The sequence below is a fragment of the Hermetia illucens genome, chromosome 4 (assembly GCF_905115235.1).
Source record: "Hermetia illucens chromosome 4, iHerIll2.2.curated.20191125, whole genome shotgun sequence".
NCBI classification, from domain to species: Eukaryota; Metazoa; Arthropoda; class Insecta; order Diptera; family Stratiomyidae; genus Hermetia; species Hermetia illucens.
In genome coordinates, this window is record NC_051852.1 from 60,962,617 (window position 1) to 60,980,199 (window position 17,583).

The 17,583-nt window shown below is 36.8% G+C and overlaps 1 protein-coding gene and 1 long non-coding RNA gene across 4 annotated transcripts in view; one reads left to right on the forward strand and one right to left on the reverse strand.

Moving 5' to 3' along the window:
- Positions 1-7,916: 7,916 nt before the first annotated feature.
- The window catches only part of LOC119654526 (serine/threonine-protein kinase SIK2-like), a 175,575-nt gene continuing 165,908 nt past the window's right edge, over positions 7,917-17,583 (reverse strand). For 2 of the 3 annotated variants that reach the window (XM_038059967.1, XM_038059966.1), the window contains exons 12-15: positions 17,370-17,560; positions 16,434-16,848; positions 11,436-12,387; positions 7,917-9,544 (exon numbers count right to left, since the gene is read on the reverse strand). In XM_038059967.1, the coding sequence (XP_037915895.1) occupies positions 9,425-9,544; positions 11,436-12,387; positions 16,434-16,848; positions 17,370-17,560 (1,678 nt within the window). In that variant the 3' untranslated portion in view covers positions 7,917-9,424. Of the gene's footprint in view, positions 9,545-9,871; positions 10,831-11,435; positions 12,388-16,433; positions 16,849-17,369; positions 17,561-17,583 lie in introns of those variants that run through there. The other variant, XM_038059970.1, reaches the window with a different exon arrangement.
- Positions 16,840-17,497, forward strand: LOC119654529. The gene is made up of 3 exons (XR_005249827.1): positions 16,840-17,103; positions 17,173-17,249; positions 17,325-17,497. It is a non-coding gene; the product is annotated as an uncharacterized LOC119654529 (long non-coding RNA).

Below are 17,583 nucleotides of genomic sequence, written 5' to 3' on the forward strand. Positions count from 1 at the left end.
ATCTTTTCTTCAAAAAGTTTACTTTGGTCATAAAAAACATACATTGATTAATGAAAAATTAAGTAAATTTTTTTTTTGGATATTTTAAGTTTCTATCAAAATCATATTCAAATTCTAGAAAAATCGTGCATTATTTTCTTGTCAAAAAATAATGAAATAAAGTTGAAATTTCCAGTGTTACACTGTATATGCTACTAACTTAAAAGAAGAAACTTCTGCTTACTTCAAGAATCGGAAAAGGGGAGTTTCGAGCAGTGATTTATATTTCAAATGTTTTTAACACAAAGAGAATGAAGGGAATGAAGGGAGTTGGACAAATTTCATGGTGCATACGCCTCTGTGTTTACAGCTGTTTCCAATAGAATTAATGAATTTGAATATCCTCGTAAATCCACAAAAGTTGAACAACGTTCGGGATGCGCAGGGGAAGTCATTATTCGCAAAATAATTAACAAAATTGTCGAAACTGAGGCTGGTTCGGCACTTTTCAATATCGACAGCACAATTGGCCATTAAAATGGTGGTCACAGTTTTCCAGAATGAACACGGAGTCATCAACACCGATAACTTACAAAATAAAAAAAAAATAACTGGACAGTATTATGCGTTGCTCTTGCACCAATTAAGCTAACAAATTAGCAATGAACGTAAAAAATCATAAAACTAAATTAAGAGTTTCTATAGTAGCCATTGTTTTTATTGTTAAAATAAAAAAAAAGATGAACGGACGACGGTTTACGACGAACGAGGAGGTCATCACCAAAACAGCCTATTTTGAACAGCTTCCAAAATCTTACTTTTTAGACGGCTTAAAAAAGTTGAAGAAACGCTTAGAAAGTGTGTAGACCTGAAGGGAGATAATGTCGAAAATAAAATATTCCAGAATATTTATTTTCTATCTGTTTCTAAATAAATATTGATCTCCATCCCATTTTTAACAACATCACTTTTGTGTAGATTTTATACTTAAGTGGCGTCCTACCATCCATGGATGATTTGCAACTTGAATATAGATCAATGGTGGTGCTGTAAACCCTCATTGGAGATTCGGTTACAGTAACCTCGAATATTAAACTCCAGTGGAAGAAACGGGAAAAAAGAACAAACTTCGGTTCTCTTCACCGGACGGTTTTACTTTCAACTAAATAGATCATCCCTAAGTTCAAAAACGGTTGCCATCAGCATATTAAACGTGAAAACTTTTCGGGTTTCAAACTGCGTCTTAGACCACTACTTAATGTGAAATGTGTCAACCTTAAGAAAAGCAGGACACGAAAGCTCAAAGTGGACAACTTAAAAAACAATTGAATATCGACAGAATATGCGTCACAACTTCTAACACGGTTCGAAAATGTACCCCTGGCGAAAACAGACATATCAGTGAAACAGTTGTGGAGGTATACGAAAAACGGAGTAAAGACACTAGGGGGGTTTGTCATTAGATGACGAAATGACCTCTTTTACGAGGAATGTACGGACGCTATAATCTTTTACTTATAGCATGCATACAAACTATGTACATAGAAGGACAAACTTCAGTGGAGGGGCTAAATTATGGTCAGCTACAGCAGCTTGTAAATAAAATATATAGACGGAAGCGAAGAAAAACACAAAAATTGTATGAAAAAGAATAACGTACATGACGCATTCACCATAGTGAAATGTTTGTGACAATCCCACAAGCCACACATGGATCTCTAACGTTCAATTTTGGCCGTCACGCCATTAGTAATGTATTTATATAGAAATAAGATAAACCTAACTGGAACGGTTTTCAACGGCGCGAACTAAATTTCTTTTGAATCGATACAATCTTCTTCTAGAAAAATACTTAAGAAAGACGGATGGACGCTCCGCTCCGTTCGCTTCTCTAAACGTACGTACTTATCGTAAAAAAATTATGACTTTATTTCATTTTTAACTCCTTTATGAATTATGAAACATTAAGAAATTAAATTTTTTAAAAAGCCATTTACAAAAATAATTTGATCTGGAAAACACTGCACCTTATGCGCTTCACAATTAGTAAAAGCAATATTATTAGCAAATGTGAAGAAATTAATCTAGCGCAGATACAAAAAATTGAGCTGGGAGGTAGATTCTTCATGAGTGGAATTTAATATTTCACGCGAATGTAAATTGTTCTCGCTAATTATGACGTCAATATCTTATTTGCGTGGCTTAGGATACAGTCAATTCGCGCGAAATTAACGTTGACACTAATAGCGAAATTTCCATGAAACCTGGTACGTTTGTGCGGGACATTGTCCTCCATGCTGGCGCAATTTAGTACTTCTTGAATGAAATTAAGGGTTAGTCAATTTGAAAGTAGGTAATATACTATTAGGAAGTTTATTTGAGCAGATATCGGATTGGAACATATTTTGAGGCATAGATTTCATATAATCGCACCACCCTGATCTTTTTTTCAGCTTTTTGGGTTGGACAGCTTCCGAAAATTTGTGCGTTTCATTTTAAGCGTGCACATTTTGACTCCTTACTCACGCACTTTAAAATTCACTCGAAAACTAATATCAGTTTCTGAAAGTACTACTTTTATTTGATACTCCACAAAACTATATCCAGTAAAAGAAAATTTTCCATGCAAGGGGAATCCCCCTTTAAACTCCATCTAAATTTATGTCACTCACTGTATGCGCGTTATTTTATAGTTCCGATATGTCCAATAAATTTCATTCGGGTTGATTTAGTCATTTTGCAAAAAAATTGCGGACAAACAGATAGCTTTAAGGGGGTCATGCCTTGTAATGCCGTTTTTTTCGGTTTATTTAGATTTTTTTTTGTGAAAAACTGGATAGAGATACAAATACGAATTTTTCAATATTGATTTACTAATATCTTGAGCGTGCATAGTAATTTTTTCAGCCCGATCGCATGGTTCGTTATTGAAATACATAGCAATTTATACACCCACCTCCAAAAAAGGTGTTTTCCTGCTTGCCACCCTAGAGTTCATATTAGAGCGATATTAGATTTTCAACACGCAGTTTCGAAAAAGCGCACTTAAAAAGTAGAATGCGATTTTTAGCCATAAAACCTTAACTGACCCATAAACCTTAGGTTTCTTGAAGAAACACAAGTCATTCGGACCGATAAATACGCGCTTTATTACGGCGATCGACTTATCGCGTGTTTAACACTATAATTTCCAAACGACTCCCAATATAAAAAATTACTCCGCCCATATATTCCACACTATATCTAGATACAAGATATAGATAGAAATTCGATTCAGCGGATCCGACACACGGGATGACCCCTTAAAAAGGGTTTTACACAAAACCTTAAAAAATGGTGAAAGTTGAAATATTTTTTTTAAACAGCAGCGAAATTTTTCATTTTTTTTCACCTTCTTATTCTTAGGAAATAATGTAACGTGAAACCTTTGGTTTCAGATATAAACTGGAGTCGCTACACGTCCCGAAATTGGACCTGCAGCGGATTAATGCTGCGTAACCTCGTTATTTGTAGCTTGAATTATTCAAATATCTCCTAAAATCCGAAGTTATGAAACAGCAATGGGATAACAACACGTCAACCTTGATCCGACAATGGGCATATCAATAACATACTCAAGATTAGCGATTGACCTAAGATCATGAAGAAATATCATAGTTTAACAATATGGCTAATAAACGAAAGAGAACAAACAGAACATGAATTTTCTAGTTTGCTGAAGACTCCATTTTGTTCACTGTCGTCAATCGTCTTGGCAAAAATACTGTGGGATATTGGTCAATGAATAAAAGCACTCTCTGGGGGAGGGGCTTATTTTATGAATTTTTGCCTGTCTATTAACTGTAGTTGACAGTGTGCAGATGGAAGCCAGTGTATTGAAGAACGGTACAACTGATATTGCCAAGGTGTGGATTAAATCGATAACCTAAAACTGATATTGGTCAACGCCTTATCGTTCCATTGTAAAATCGACAGGCTTTCCGCTACTACCAAATTCCCTCTTACGGCACGATCGTAAACGCCAGTAGTAGTAACAAGAACGAAGGCGAACGGAAGGATATATATATATGTGCAATAAGCTAGTAATCATCTTTTCACAGAAATCATATTGTCATGAAAGTCGATGTTGAGCATTGGCATCGATTTGATTTAGAATCAATGCCTTGCAATTCCCAAGATGAAATTATTAGGCGGCCGAGCATTTGGCCCTGTGTTCTACCTGTGCTCAAAAGCTGGAGAACATCAAGATACCAAGAATATGACCTGGCTTCTGTCATCTGCCCGTTTGCGATTGAAGCGAAAAGTAAGTTGCTCAACGGTTGGCTGTCGGCTGATTCGAAAATGTACTGAAGCAGGAGGATAGACGCGTTCTTATATTCTTAAACATGTTGCATCTTGTTCAGGATATACTGAAAGTTACAAGAGGGATATTGCTGCTTAAATCGGTGCAGATGTTTATGTACGCCAATGAAGGAAAAGACAAAAAAAAGCTTTACAACTGGGGACAGTCTAACTAAAGAAAATTATTGTATCAAAAAAGTTGACCTATCCAAAAGTGAATTTACTTCAGCAAAAATGAAACATGTATACATCTCTAGTGGATTCGCAAAGTAACATTTTACTATCACTACACAGGCCTCAGAGAGATTTCCAGCTGCAGGATGGGAGAGCTGCTATTCTTCGTGAATGCCACGGGGTGGGTGTGAAGATCTGTTCAAAGTGGACTCTACCTCCCTGCTCTCAGAACAACAGTCACGGCATTAGGAGTTTGTGACATTAAAACGGCGCACCACAGCGCTGGTTGGGCTCCTCGGAGCGGCTACAGATACCTACCTACCTGCCTACAACTACACATAAAATTGGGCCTGATAAAAAGCTTCGTCACAGCCATCCTGCTTTTAAATATTTACACAAAATTATTCCAAGCATTTCAGACATAAAATTAATTTGTAGGTCCATAAAATTTTGCAGTGGGAAAATACCCTGGGAATATGAAAGAAGCGTTGTTGATTTATTAAAAAAAACAACAACAACACTGAAGCATCTGAACTTTTTCCTAAAATCTTGGGCATCAGCAATGACCAGCGGAGGGAATCATAGTTACCGCCCTGAAATTTTTTTAAGACAGATTCAAAGATTTGTAGGTCGAAAGTATATTAAGAGATTTCAGTTGCCATATTTTAAAAGAATTAGATCAAGCAAATCATCAGAATCAATAATTTTTAATTTTATTATTTTTTTTTATTTTATCTTTCACGTTACCTTTTTTTCTGCTATTTGTATTGTATTTGTCTTCGGGGGAGGGCATCCCCACAGGTTCACATTCCAGACTCTGCTTCAATTTCATTATGACCATTATGACAACTAAATATTATAAAGTTATAAGCCTACATCAGCGAGACAGCACAAATAGGAACAAAAACATCTAACCAGGGGCATTAGATGAGTTGTATCCATTTGATTTGATTTAACTTCTTTTATTTGCATGCCATAGCTTGCAAACAGCCAGGAGCTCAATTCTATGGAGAACGTTTTGGTTGTTATAAAGCCCAATAGTCAACGTTATAAATCCAATAATATTTAAAAATTGAAGGAAATCATTAAATTTACTTAATACAATGAACTTTCGCTAAAATTAAGAAAATTTTAAGATGATTGCGCAGAGATGGGACGACTTCCTATCTTTACGCCCGCTCATACCTCTTAAAAGTCCACTGTTAGATTGGCGCATTCGACTCTCTATTTCCAAATAATATGCCTAAAATTTTGTTACTAACGATTCGTTGTATTTTGTTAGATATAAAAACATTTGTTATTTTTATAAGTATATGATTCCAACCAATTCCCTTTCACAAGGAACCATATCAATTTCTGCGCTTCGCTGAAAAGCATCCTTTCGATTACAAATTTACTCAATTCATGAATTAATCGGCCAATACTGATCAAATTGATGTAACTCCTCTAATGCCAATAAACTCAAACCAAATTAAAAAAGTCGGGAAACCGGAAGCTGCACGCTTCAGGTATGAGAGTTTTTGTGTATTCTTTTTTTAAATACATTTGAGTGTGCATTTGTCCCATTAGTACGTAGTACTTTATATATGCATATAGGATGAACTTAAGGGCAGTTTGCAGTCAATTACTAAAAATTATAGCAATATACTATTATTAACTTTATTTGGAAGTGTGAAGAGTATTTCAGAGCCTAGGTACCATATAGTAGCAGCCTCATGACTTTTTTCGAATTTTTCGGTGTGGTAGTTTCTGAGAATGGGTCCGTTAAAGAGATGATCAATTTCGACCTCGCCTATCCCCACCTGTCCAACAAATGTCAAAACTAAGACCGGCTTCGGAAAGTACTAATCGAAACTCGTCATTTGATATCGCACATGACTATATTTGATGAAAAAAAAATTTACACCCACCTTAAATTCGAAATAAAATAATGTAAGACCTAAGAATGTATACGTGAGCGTTCTCAGTTTCCACCTTTTCACCAAATTTGGTGTCAATTGCTATAACCGTCTCCGAGAAAAAGGCATGTGACTGACAGACAGACAGACAGATAGTAAACTAATTTTAATATGATTTTTTTTTACTCAAAAACTTAAAAAGACCTATGAGATAACATTTCTCATCGAGAAACACCTTGGCGCAAAAACACATGCCCTCGACTTTTTTTTCCGATGCTTCACATAATGTTTATAATTTTTAAACTAGACATGATGGACTTTTTCAGAAATATTTTCCCCATACTCAACGGACTAGAACTTATAAAAAAATACACATTTTGGTGAAAGTACATAAACCGTGTAAACTAGTAGAATTAATTAAATTAAGAAATACAATTTCTAGCTAATTTCGAATTTAGAGGTTTTGTGTTGTTTTCATAATGAAACAACAAAACTTTGCAAATGAAAACGAAATGCCGAATATACCGCTTTCTCACTTTGCTTTTGTGATCGAATTTGTCAAATGGAAAATCCAGAAAAAGGAACATGGTGCGTTTCTTTTGAATCCAGACCTCAAAACACGTCCCATCCGGGAATACTGAAAGGTAGCTTGTGCTCAGGCTATATATAGTATAGATACTGGAGTAATAGCCGTTATCGGACAATCCAACTGGTTCTGGGCCATGAAGCGTATCGCACCGTAACGGTACCCTAAAGGATTATGGTAAACTGTCAGAGGCAGTGTGGTCAGCAATGCACGGATACAAAAAAAAACTTGTGAAATGCACTCTAAATTCCCCTCATCAACCCTGCTACTTTTGGCTTCTTGTGTTCGCCATTAAGCAATGCATCGAGAGCAAGGACGAACTGAAGGTAGTTTGCTCGGTCAAAATATGGCATAAGCAAGCAATGACTCGGCCAGGGATGTCCTTTAAAACGCCGGATGGACACAGTATACTCCACCTCAGTTTCTCTAGGGAATGTCGTTGTAAGGTTGATCAACGAAAGGATGAAATGTCCTTTCCAGCGTAGTTCGGCGTTAATCTGAAACCCATCGGAAAAAAATTAGCCAAATGCAACCTGGATGAATTGGCATTCCACAACAGGTGTTCTTTATGATCGACGTACCAAAGAACGTCTCAAACCCAAAAATTTACCGAAATGTCGTCCGTCCTGTCGCCCTCTAGGGATCTGAGTGTTAGCCGACTATGAAAGGCAATGAACGGCGTCTTACGGTAATGGAGACGAAGATGTTGGACTAGTGGTGTGACACGTTTGGATCACATCCGAAATGTGGATATCCGTGATCGTTATGGGGTTGCACCGATCGTAGAAAAGTTGCAAGAGAGGCATCTTCGATGGTATCGTCACGTAATTCGTGCTAACGAGAATTCACTTGTCAATGTTGATCTGAACATCGAAGTCGATGGTAAACGACCAAAAGGCAGGCTGAAACAACGGTGGCTTGATACGCTAGATGGGGATTTAAAAGCCTGGAGATTGCACCCAATCAGGCATTCGATGGAGCCAAATGGCGAAACCGACCCCGTTTGTGAACGGGACAAAGGCTGAAGAAAAAGAAGAGTGAATCTAAACCGGGCGGAAATATCAATACAGGCAACGGAAAGTCCCCCCACAAGGATGAAACAATTAGATGTGATGATGATCTCGAACACGAATTTATTCTAAGCTAAAAAATAAAGGCAAGAAAGTAATTCGCATCCGCAAAACTCAAAGGAGGCAAATGAAGTCGATGGCTAGGAATAGAGTAAAAGCTACAAAAGTAGACAGAGAAGGCCCTGCATGGAAAAGTTGATATTAGAACTCACTATGAGAACACGAAAATTTATATCAGGAACCAGGATGAAATTGCAGGTGTTGCTATGAAAAGGATCCCTTGAGAAAAGAATGTAATGGCATAACAATGCTTGCAAATATCCCTTAAATTCAATGAATCGAAATCGCATAATGACACTGATTACACTAAAAGCACCCTTCTACCTGAAATGAAACGAATAAAAGTCCACCAAATTTGAAAGTGTTATATAGAAAGCGAGAGAACAAATTTGGTTGAAGTGATTGTTGAGATGTATAAATACAAAAGAAATGATACAAAGTTAAACTTGAGTCAATGTTTTTCAATGCGTTGCATTTGGACCGAAAGCATTTGGTTCCCAACGACGACAGCAATGTGTTCGAAAAGTAGCATTAACATTAATTCACAAAGTATGAAATATTTTCAAGTAATGTCCTTTAGTAATTTGACACAAAGTATAATATATTTAAAAAAAAGTCAGTGTGTTGTTAAAGTTACTCATAGAGATCATAGCGGTTTTCCTTCAAATTACTTCGGCCTATAAATAATATAAGAAATGAAATAACTAAACGATTTAAACAGAATTTAAATTGTTGCTGACTGCTGAGCAAGTGAAATTTACCTTAGTGATTAGGAGATTTGAGCAGCCATGTTGATTCTTGAAAAGGTGGTGTTTATAATATTTCATGTGCAACTTTAGAATTAAAAAGTTTTTAAGAATAAGTGTAATATCATTCGGTTCGATTGGGTGTTTCTCCGATACTAGATAACTTTATGTTTAAAATTGACATAAACAACAGTCTTACATTTGTTGCTTTTATATTTAAGTGTGTTTTCGGTATAAGACTTGAAAAATTGTCTCGATATTCTTACATTTGCTCGAGTCTTTCTTCGCTTCGTATAAAAAATCATTAACTGTATGTTTAACATGTATTCTTCAGTATTACGTCTTTTCAGTCGAACATTTGATTCTGCCTAAATTCTAGTATTTATTGTTGTTGGTTTTCAGCCCTTGGAATATTCAAAGATGACATGGATAAACAAGTGAAAACTAATTTGCTTATGGTGCTGTCTTAATGTATCTGCATCCAGAATCCATTACATTGTTGTTCAATTGAATTGTGGTAATGCTTCATGTTTAGAAAAATTATTTATTACGTGTCTATGCTTTCTGGCTTTATATTGACTCCATTTGCTCGGTGAGTTCTAGTATAGGACTTTCGCTAAGAGGTTGCATTGGCGGTGACAAAGGATGTGTCGTATGCGACCAAGATGGTGTATATAAAGTTGCTGCAGTCTGAAATTCATAATTTAGTTCTTAAGCAATTATATCATTTTCAAAGGAATCGTTTCCATCTGGTTTCATTGTAAGAAACTCATTCGGATAAGTGATTTCTTGAAAATCCTAAATAAAATAACAATGTATTTACAATCCTCATCCGGTCAAAAGAGTGGAACCGGGAAGAAATAGTAAACGCAAAATGGGACAAGCTCCAATCCAATTGCTCTACCGCTTATGAAAGCACTACCACCCGCAAAATAAATTAAGGAAGCTGAAAGAAAAAATCACAACTGATTTCGCCAAAAAGACTGCACTCAAAATGAAGAAAGAAAAATGCCAAACTATTTTCCAATTAGTTTTTAAAAACCTCTATATTGATAGATACAGATCATTTTATAATAATTTATAAGTGTTGATAGCGCTAACAATATTGTGGTTTCATTTCGTTTTGGTTTGTTCTCTTATCGCACAATTTTGAGTTGTATTTGACTCGGTACGAAACAGTCCTGTGCAAACTAATACAACGTAGATAAAAAGATATTTTTGTTAACTTGATATGAAATGTAAAATAATAGTAGAAACCAAAGTCAGACTGAAGTAAAGTTTGTGCTCTAAACATACTAAGTTAGTGGGATATACAAAACAGGTGTTTTAAAATTAATCAACAAAATTAGGAACTCGGATAAGATCAAATTTAATGAAAAATGTTTACGTATTTTACATGTAGATGTACCGTGTGTCACGGCTCTTAGAAAAGTACGAAAAATTCAATTTTTGTTTATATTTCTAATGCGGTTTATAATCTAAGAAATAGCGTAAATCATTTTAACCTATATTCAGTAGATTTCATAAAGCAAATATCTCAAACAAGATAACTTGGCCAAAAAAACATCTAAGTTCACAAAGTATAAAAATATGAAATATGCAATACGTCATAAAAAATAAATAATTGGTATAAAATATCGAAAACATTTTGGCTATATAATATGTTGGCTTAAGGCTAATCACTTTCAAACTTGCAACACTTTTCAAGCATATTCATAATGTACATAGTACATCATCTATTTTCCTAATTTTCAATTCTTAGAAACTATTTTTGGTGACATACAGGAATCGGCTCCTATTTGGCATGTGTTCCTTTTTTGGTTTGAGGGATAATTTACTTCGCGAGTTGACAATGAACACTTTATACTCGTTCACAAGTCGACCGAGTATTTCAATCATTTGAAGAAATGTAGTGCGCTATGTGAAATATTCCTCATGGACAGCCACACATTTTTTCATTCGCTTCTTATAGTTCACTAAAGTAAATACTAAACTTGAATAAAGTCATATTCACAATAAACTAACGCAATTAAAATACAATTTAAATAACTAAAAATTTATATAAATATTTAAAAAACTCTTGGAGGTTAAAACTTAATCATTTTAAATACGCGTGCAAACGAATAAATAAAGTCAGATGTAATAAAGCATTTATTCAAACTATTCTAAGTTTATTCTATGATCTACAAATGAATTTCATTGTTATTTAGGTGCTTCAGCAACAAGCAAATTAGCTTTTATTTCCTTTCAAATCCTCAAATTCAGTATGAAAATAATTTACTAACATCGTTTATAATTCGCTATTTTGAAATTCTAGTATTCATTCAGCAAACGAAAAATAGCTGGCTACCGTGGCGCAAACCAAGGCGTGGGGGTAGCTGCTTCTCTATCCGACAGCACTCACCAATCGGAGGTCAATAATTGCAATGGTTTGAAAAACAACTACCCCAACAACGACTGGTATGTAGTAAGCGAATATATATGCGTGACCAAACTACGAAGATCCAATTTTTAGATTTTGCATTCGAAAAATCATCATCAGCACAAATCCGTTCTACTGATTTGTCGAAGTTGTAAATACCTGAAATGGTGACGATGTATGCGAAGTCCAACTACTTAATGGCGCAACCCCATCGCTTATTTGACAAGTTTGCATTGAACCCGAGAGAGTGCTCCAACAATCGCCACTGCTAGACGCTGATTGTCCTAAAAGTGTTGATGAAGATGAAACTGACGACAGAGACCCTGCATGCGATAAGGACTGCTGCAGTGATGTAGATGGTGGTGTAGGCGACTGCTGTTGAATATGCGAAGTTTTCATAATTTTTGGTGAACCACTTTGTGAAGAGGTGGGTGAAGCATGTGCCGAACTATTAGAGTCAAGGGAATTGGATGATTCGCCCTCGACAATAGCTTGGAATGCCAGCAAATCCTCCGACTCACTCTCGCTAAGCGGTAAAGGTGGCAAGATTTGCGTTTGCTGAGCAATCTTGTAGCTTTGTTGTCGTAGCATTTGACGACGACTCAGGCTCGATTCATGCCCTACTTGCTTCTGGAAGATTTGCCGTTTCTGTTGAAGCAGTCGATGTTGCATCAACTGCTGCTGGAGAGGCGGCTTCTGGGCCCCGCTGGTAGCACTCGACTCTTTATAATCTCGATCATGTTTGTTAGCGTCCGACTTCATGTAGTTAATAAAATTAGACATATCATTGGGCTTAGCTGTAAGATAATCAGCCTGTTTGAGAGTGTGAAATAACATGTTGAAATCCACATTGGGTTTATTCGGATTCACGTGAAATTGACTGTGTTGAATTTGACGAACCGTCATTTCATCGGGTGGAACATTTGATTGATATTGAGTTTTCAGTTGTGCCGCCTCCTTTTGGAGGACATGCAATTCAAGTACTCCTTTAGCCTTGCATGCTTCATGTAGGCGTTGGCTATTAAATGCAACACCCATGTTCAACGGATGCTCTGAATGTGAATGTAGAATACCTTGTGCCACAAGACCGTCACTGGCTCTACGGCCTTCCCTGTAAATCATACCAAAAAAAGAAAATGCAACTAGATTCAGAATGTGCTACAAAAAAATCTTAAATTTTAATGAAGATTATTATAAATGTATTGCTTAAGAAATTAATTTCCAAATGAACGACAAATATTTTCAGGGACAATATTAAATGTGCTCGCATTTTGTTCAAATAACTGTTATTCCTATAGAAATCTATTCGAAGATCCCGGCTGCGAAATTATCTAGCAAAGTAGTGAAGTAGAGTGACGCTAGCCTCATTTCGTAAAATAAAGAAAAGCCTATTTTGGACCTAGACGGCTTGTCCAACAAACCTGCAACCGCTAAGCAGAAAATTACCTCTTCAATAGGGTTATATAGCGTATTCTAAGTCACGGTTAGACAGTTATCTCTAGGTATCACGTAAATAGAAACGCAACCTTGGCACTAGCATGAACCTAGTTAGAGTTGGTGCTTTAATGGCACTACCGAGACCTTCTAAATGTAGCCTAATAGCTTTCTCCACATCCAAATCAACTTAGGCAAGCTTTATGAAAATTCTCGTTTTACAAGTGATTTGGTTAGAGCATGCAGTTCACATGGTTGCAAAGACTGATCCCTCATGCAAGCGCAATCATCGCACCTGCATAATCCAACTTCTCAACTTCTTATCTTATTTTCAAAATTTCCGCACCAGAGATATGTGTGCCTTATGAGAACGCTAGTTTTTTTTCCTAGGAGCTATGAGTCCCTCTCGCCTCATAATCATCGAAGTCATTTGTTTTGATAAACATCTTCTACAGCACCAACTCAAATGTTATAATTCGTCGTGAAACTCTAAACATTTCAATTAATGTAGAGAAAAAAGATGTTCATAAACCTTTGCAAAACATATTATGAAATACGGAAAAATTAAAGTTTATATTTTCGCTGATGGGACCTTATACTTATAACCTCCACTACACCTTTTTATTAGTCAGCAGCTGTTGTATGCCGTGTGTCTCAGCTCCCGTTACTTAATCTGGTCCTGTTTTACACATTAAAATTTTCTACCTCACAGAAAAAATATATGTAAGAGCAACTTTAAAATGTCTCAAATCGAATGAAATTTATGTTAGAACTTATCACCAAATCTTTATATTATTAATTATATTTAAAGTTTATAAACTGAAATAATTGGATATCGTTTGGCACTTTTCAAAGGCTGGCAGTAGGAAAGCTAGAATATGTCCGCATTCATTGTGTTCGCAATTTTCATAATCAGATTCGTGTTTTTTATTATGTCTAAACTTAAATTTTAGGAAAAAGCTGAACTATTGTCATATAGTTTATCGTTTGCATCACTGTGTGTTGTGGAATTATTCTTAAAGAGTTCATTTGAAAATATTTTAAAAAATTTCATCATCAATAAAAGTTATATTAAGAGGTTAGTTTAGTTCGTTGAAGAAAGGTCACCCATCAGAGTTTGTTTAGACCAGTTGTTTCATTAGATGTGAGAGATGTGTGAGAAAGGCTCCTACTTCATCTTACTTTTTAACCCCCTTCAACCGAAGCTAAAATTAATACGTGTTGCATAAAGTAATTCCACTTGATACTATACTATATAGGATCTTCTCCACTTAAACTCAAACAAAAATTATGCCGTTCGCAATCTACATTGTGCAATCTTTTCCGAAAAAGTGCGTGTGCTAGACAAACAGTAAATCGATACAAATAAAATTTTGTTTCATAGAAAGCTTGCAAAACGTACAAAGTTGAGTCAATGGTTGAAAATTTTGAATAAAATTTTTGAAAAACTAAATGGGACTGCTATTGGGTTGCTGCCCGGGAAGACAAGGCGTGTACTGCACCCGCGCTTATTAAGAGAACTTTCAATTCTATGTAACTGTAACTACCACGTGTCAAACAATCAAACAGAATGTTTAGAAATTCGAAAGAATAACACGGCTCAAGATCGAATAAAAGTTATAAACTATTCAGCATTCGAGAATCTTTACGCATGGATCAAATAACACCCACTCGTCAATGTTCCTTTGCGTTTGGTGTATCCAGATCTCTATAAGATGAAATTCAGACAAGAATTGAAATTAGCAGAATATGAACCGAGGTTAAATTTTGCAAATAAAATGTGTGATGCCTCCACCGACTTCAATAAAAATATCTTCTTCATTGAAGCGCATTTTCATGTTCAGAGTTTCGTGAATTAACAAAACTGCTGATGTTAGGCTCAGAAGGATCCCCATCCAAAGCCAGGGATGTAATTTACAAGCGATTCACCAAGCAAGTGTTATTCTACAGTAGGACATACAATTACGTACAATGAAATTGTATTGAATTTCTTTGAAGATAATCAGAATAGTAATCATCAATTTAGAGCGGAGCGCCCAGTCATAACTGCTCTTTGTTTTTGTTACGGACCATGTCGTATAGAACATCCAATGCCCAGCACCCCAACCGAACTTTTGATGACCGATCCTAATGAAATTGTTTCACGCATTACCGCAACCTGGATGCAGTGGCGTTCTTTGTGATCAACGTATGAACAATTGTCACACATCCAAAATTTTCCACAGTGTGGTCCACCGTGTTGCTCTCTATGGTTCTGTGCATTGGCCGACTATAAAAGGCAGTGAATGGCGTGTCACGGTTTTGAGCACTCCGTGAACACCTCTCCTCCATATTCAAGCCTAGCTGGCATCCCTCAGGGATCAGTCCTCTCCGCTACTCTCTTTTCTCTGTTTACCGCAGACCTTCCTAAACCAACTCCACACCCAAATCCAATCCGAATCCTTCAATACGCGGATGATCTCATCCTCTACATCTCCACCAGAAACATCCCTGCCGGTGAAGCCCGCCTGAATTCCTATTTGGACGAGCTCTACCGGTATTTCACCCGCTGGGCACTGTCCCTAAATCCACAAAAATGCGAAACCATCGTATTCCGTGGTACCGCTAAGATGACGCCGAAAATGAGGAACGACATTTCAACCCTATCCGTCAAAGAAGTCACCTACCTTGGGATGACAATCAATTCCCGCCTATTCCACGTCCCACATATCACGAAGGCACTGAATCGTGCAACAGGAGCCTTCAAATCCCTCTACCCAATCCTAAAATACACTAGTCCAACTCCTCAGAAAGTCAAGCTGTTCTGCTACAAACAGCTTATCCGTCCCCTCCTCGTTTTCGGCTTCATCTTCTGGTCCGATGCTTCCCCTCACCAAATCGAACGAATCCGCTGCAAAGAACGCAGAATCCTCCGCCACTGCACCAACATATACAAGAACGAAGACCGCTCCAAATACATCTCCAACCAGATCCTCTACGACTCCTCTCAAACGCCCCGCATTGACGCCGTCCTAGCCCGTCATGCCCTCAAATTCCTTGAAAAAGCCATATCCCACCCAAATCCACTTATCTCCCAGGCCATGCAGATCGAGATCGTCGAAGAGAATCTTCTACGAACTCATCTGTTCCCGCAAGTCCTCTTATCTCTCCAGTCCCGTAACCTCCTTTTCGACCCCGGCGGTAGAGTAATCTTCTACAACGGTATCTACTCCTCATCCCAGTTTTCAAAACCTACCCATCCTCAGCGCCACTCCTAGGTTCCTTTCCCAAACCCCTCCCACATGCCCCTCATCCCAACCCACATCCTAGTTCCTTCCCCGCCCGCCCGCTTTTATAAAAAAATTAATTAATGGAGGTTTTTTTCGACTTTTCCTCCAGAGAACCCGTTATATATTTTGCCATTTATTCTTTAGTGATAAGTTAGTTTAAGTCATAGAGTGTACCTTACATTAAGCTAGGCTATTAAGGTAGTACATAAGTTAGGTTAATTTAGAATTGTATGTTTATAGGTGTAATAAAAATTGTTGTTTTCGCAAAAATTGTTGTTTTTCACGGTTTTGAGTTGTCATTGCTTCACGTCAGATATACTTTTTGTTTTTTTTTAATTTTCTTATGACGTTACTTCTTAGCATCCAAACATTTGTTAACAAATTATTATTATTTAATATTTTCTATAAACAAGAACCGCTTTCTTGTACATTTTTATCTTTTAAATGATCTTACCGAAAATCCACAGGCGATCTCGTTACAGCTCTGCATCGTTTTGTGCTATGTTGATGATGATTTCCTAGAGGATTATGTCGTGAAAAAGAGCAAGGTGACTTCGTCGACATTGAAACGTAAACGCAAGGTGGCAGTGCAGACGAACTAATCATTATAGAGGAGTCCGTTTCGGTGGCCGCTGTAACACTTGTTGCACAGGATGGAAGACTGCCTGCTAAATCGCTGCTACAGTCTGAGAGATTCAAATCTAAACTTTCAAACGTTGAAAAATTACTTCTAGACGATTCACAGCTCAAATTCTGGCTTAGACTCTTCGAATGAAAATTTGTCACCACACCACTCGATGAGCTACTGCTTGCATACGAATTGAGACGTTGCATTGGCGCCGGAACTGTGGGAGGTGCTTCATCCATTTCTGAATTTTAGTAACCGGGCATAGTACGGTTGATGATTCGAGAAAGCGAACATAAATGAAAAGAAAAAGAAGAGAAAAACCGAAAATTCTAATGTGTTTGCTTGTTTCGTTGTACATTCTGGAGTATTTATTTTAAATGTTAGTGTTATATTATCTTAAATTAAGTCATTGTAATGAGCAACGCCCAATTTCACATGGCAGATATGGAAATTCAATCATCAGTCTTATAGTTAAAAGTCCAGGAAATAAAAAGTGGTAAGTGACTTAGCATTAGAGATACTTTATGAAATGCGTTCAGAATAAATTCAATAATAAACACAACAGATCAACTGTGAATGACAAAATTTCGACCTCGAATTTATGGCAATGTCCAAAACAGCCTCATCAATAGATTGTGTGAGGTAAGTTTGGTGTAGAAGTTTAAGCTTGTTAAAATAAACTGAGAAATGAATATACGAAGCAAATGAACATTTCAGACATCTACATAAAAACCACAAACAAACATAAGTGACCTAGCTTACCTCCGTGATCCGTGTCGCAACCCTCGTCCGTACTGGAACTATATTGTTGAGTGATTGGCGTATATCTTGGATTCAATGAGGCAGGCCCGTCAGTCTCATAGTTTGGTAAATAGGAATAGCCTGGCAAATTATTGCTCAAATGCTCCTTGTAAGCAGCGGTGGGTGTGTTCGATGATGTTCCCGAAAGATCCCTTAAACCGGAATAATAATATAG